The sequence below is a fragment of the Orycteropus afer genome, unplaced genomic scaffold (assembly GCF_000298275.1).
Source record: "Orycteropus afer afer isolate SDZICR_OR568_19922 unplaced genomic scaffold, OryAfe1.0 scaffold00303, whole genome shotgun sequence".
Classification (NCBI taxonomy): Eukaryota; Metazoa; Chordata; class Mammalia; order Tubulidentata; family Orycteropodidae; genus Orycteropus; species Orycteropus afer.
Window position 1 is genome coordinate 3,476,009 of NW_006921890.1, and position 3,207 is coordinate 3,479,215.

General features: G+C 48.0%; 1 protein-coding gene across 1 annotated transcript in view; it reads right to left on the bottom strand.

The window, feature by feature from the left end:
* Positions 1–3,207, bottom strand: part of LPCAT1 (lysophosphatidylcholine acyltransferase 1) — a 72,712-nt gene that overhangs the window by 57,915 nt on the left and 11,590 nt on the right. Inside the window, exon 2 of the mRNA XM_007951623.1 lies at positions 2,833–3,047. Coding sequence (XP_007949814.1) covers positions 2,833–3,047 — 215 coding nt within the window. The remainder of the gene's footprint in view (positions 1–2,832; positions 3,048–3,207) is intronic.

The window sequence follows — 3,207 nt, forward strand, 5'->3', positions numbered from 1 at the left end:
ACCACCAGAGCTCCTTCACTAATGCCTAGGATATTGATTTTCACGCATTCCATTTTTTTGACCATTTCCAATTTTTCTAGATTCATACTTTGTACATTCCATGTTCCAAGTATTAATGGATGTTTGCAGCTCTTTCTTCCCATTTTGAGTAGTGCCACATCAGCAAATAGAGGTTCTGAGAGCTTTACCCCATGCACATTTTTAAGGTTGACTCTACTTTGAGGAGGCAACTCTTCCCCAGTTGTATTTTGAGTGCCTTCCAATCTGAAGAACTCATCTTCTGGCACTGTATTGGACAACGTTTCAGGACTATACATAAGTTTTCCAGTAACAGACAGTGTTTCACTGCTATTCGTAAGTTTTCACAGTCCAATTCTTTGAGAAGTGGATGGCCCCTTCCTCTTCTGAGTCTTAGTCTGGAAGGTCCGCTGAAACCTGTCTTCCATGGGTAACTCTTCTGGTATTTGAAATACTGGTGGCATAGCCTCCAGCCTCATAGCAACATGCAAGCCACTACAGTATGACAAACTGACGGGCAAGTGGTGATACTCTAATTGGTATTTATAAATCTACAAATGAGAATAATCTCCCCACACTGTATCAGACAGGATTCTAGTGGGATCCATAGGGTTTACACTGGCTTCAGTTTCAGATTCAGAAGCAGATCACCAGACCTTCCTTCCCAGTCTGTCTTAGGGAGCTCCACTGCAATGTGTCCACTGGGGGAAACCCTGCTGGCACTGCCAATACCAGTGGCATAGCTTCCAGCTCCACAGCAACACACAGGCTCCCACAGCACAGCACACTGACAGCTGGTGCTCAGCGCCTCGCTCACAGCAGACTCAACAACACAGCAGCTTTTGATGCCCTGAACAGAACACGGACAAGTGAATGTGATGAGGGTCTATGGTGACTCTAACTGGTGACTGGAACCATAACCAAAGCCAAGGATTCTGGAGGGTTTTGCATAATTTCTGTGTGAATGATGGTGAGATGACACATCTCTCCAATGCCAGAACTTCTGAAATGCTGAGTCTACAGCCCCAAGCCTGACAAAGAACAAACAAAACAGGCTCTTTCTGCACAACACCCCAAGAGCCTCCCTGCCCTCCACCAGGGGCCATGGGCCCTTATACTTAGGGATTTACACTGACTTCTGGAGTTAGAAAAGTCAACTGTGAACTCTCCAGTGACCTCTGTCCAGCTTTCAGAAACTTCCTAGAACACAATCTAACTTTCTAGGCACTTGTTACATAATCCCTTCTTCAGAAAAGCCAGCCCTTAGTGATTGGATTTTGTTCCTGACAGGTGAGCATTTGCAAACCCTTCCTCCAAGAAGCTCAGACCATTTGGAAGCTTTTTCTGGGTCCCGCATCCATGGGAAGCAGCACTCCTTCTCTGCGTTTTTGCTCTGTAACCAACATCACTGAAAGCTGACAACTGTGGAAACGAGACCAGACTGTCCTGACCCCTAGCTGGTCTCCCCTCGAGTTCTCGGCTGGATGGAATGGTGAGCTGAGCCAGAACTAAGCCTCACAAAGACCTGAGGGATTCTTTTATTCCAGGAACCCTTTAAAGCCACAACCCACTGATTCATCAATCAGGGTTAACCGTTTCACGGCCAAGGGAGCAAACTCCTGCTGTAAGTGGACGGGAGCCCAGTTGAACAACAGAGGTGGCACACACAATTGGATCCACTCAACCTTCAATCACCTCACTTTTAACACTCTGCTATGATGCTCCCCAAGTTCAGACCATGAGGAGGGACACTGCACTTCCCACAATGCTTCCAGGGGCTGTGGGCAATGGGAGAGGACACCACGTCTGCGGTAGGACCTGGCTGAGAAGTGGGAGCTGGTGGTAATTGGTTTCAGTGGGCACTGAGTCATCAGCTTGTGGTAAAGTAAGTAGGACACCTAGTCAGACTTTTTAGAACTTACTTATTGGGAAAAAAAAAAAAAAAAGGTGCTAGATCCTAGATAGAGTGGAAGAACAGTGTGGAGCCAAACTTCTTAAAATCATAAGAAAAAAACATGTTTACTGGTCTGATAGAGTCTGGTGTGACCCCTAAGACTAGGACCCTAGTTACTCCTCAGGTCTGGAACTGAACTCACTCTCACGGCTTCCAGCCAAACAACAGATAAGCATATGGGGTGAACATTTACATCAGGTACATACACTCCTTAGAGTGATCAATCGTGGGGCAACAGAAAGGCAGTGTCTACATAGGAGACAGCTTGGGGGGCAGGAGTTCACTGGAGGGAAGGACATAAGGAAGAGGTAACTACAGGGAGGAAGTGGGAAGAGAGCTGTTACACTGTGGCGAATTACAGTCAATGTCATGAGACAAAATATATATTTACTGCTGTATGGAAAATGAACTTGCTCTGTACACTTTCACCCAAATCACAATAAAAATATAAAAACAAGAAAGGTGCTATCGAGTCACTTCTGAGTCACGACCCATGTGCATCAGAGTAGGACTGTGCTCCACGGGGTTGTCAAGGGCTGATTTTCAGAGCAGACTGATAGGCCTTTTTCCAAGGTGCCTCTGGTGGACTTGAACCTCCAGCCTTCTGGTCAGCAGTCGAGAGTGTTAACTATCAACACCATCCAGGGACGCCTAATAAAGGTAACGTACACTTGTTAACTATAACTTGAATAGAATAAGCATTTCAGGGTTAGGATACTTAAGGGTGTGAATAAAAATGAAAATCACAGCAAAGATGTCACAGAGGAAAACCGGAAGAGAGAGAAGACAAGGGGAGAAGGGAAGCCCATGTGAGTGTGGGACCTGGGCGGAACTGCCAGGGAGGGTGGCCGGGCACTTACTTCCCCATATCGGGATGTCCCTGCTCTCCGCCTTCATCACGATGGATGACATGGTCATGGTCACAGGGATGGCGTCGAAGTATGAGGAGTGTGGTGCCAGGGTCAGGATGGCTGCCTCGGTTGGCAGGGCCTGCCGCCCCTTCACGGCCACCCAGTGGAAGCCGCCGGCAAACCACATAGTCCGCATGATGGCCTTGAGCAAGAAGTCCACGACCCTGCAAGAGAAGGTGCTGCCGTGAGACCCAAACCAAGAAGGGTGCAGGCGAGGCCCCAACGCCTGGACTCACACCACCCAGAGTGTCACCACTGGGGGAGATGAATGCTAGTCTAAAGACGCCGGCATGAGACTCACACCACCCAGAGTGTCACCACTGG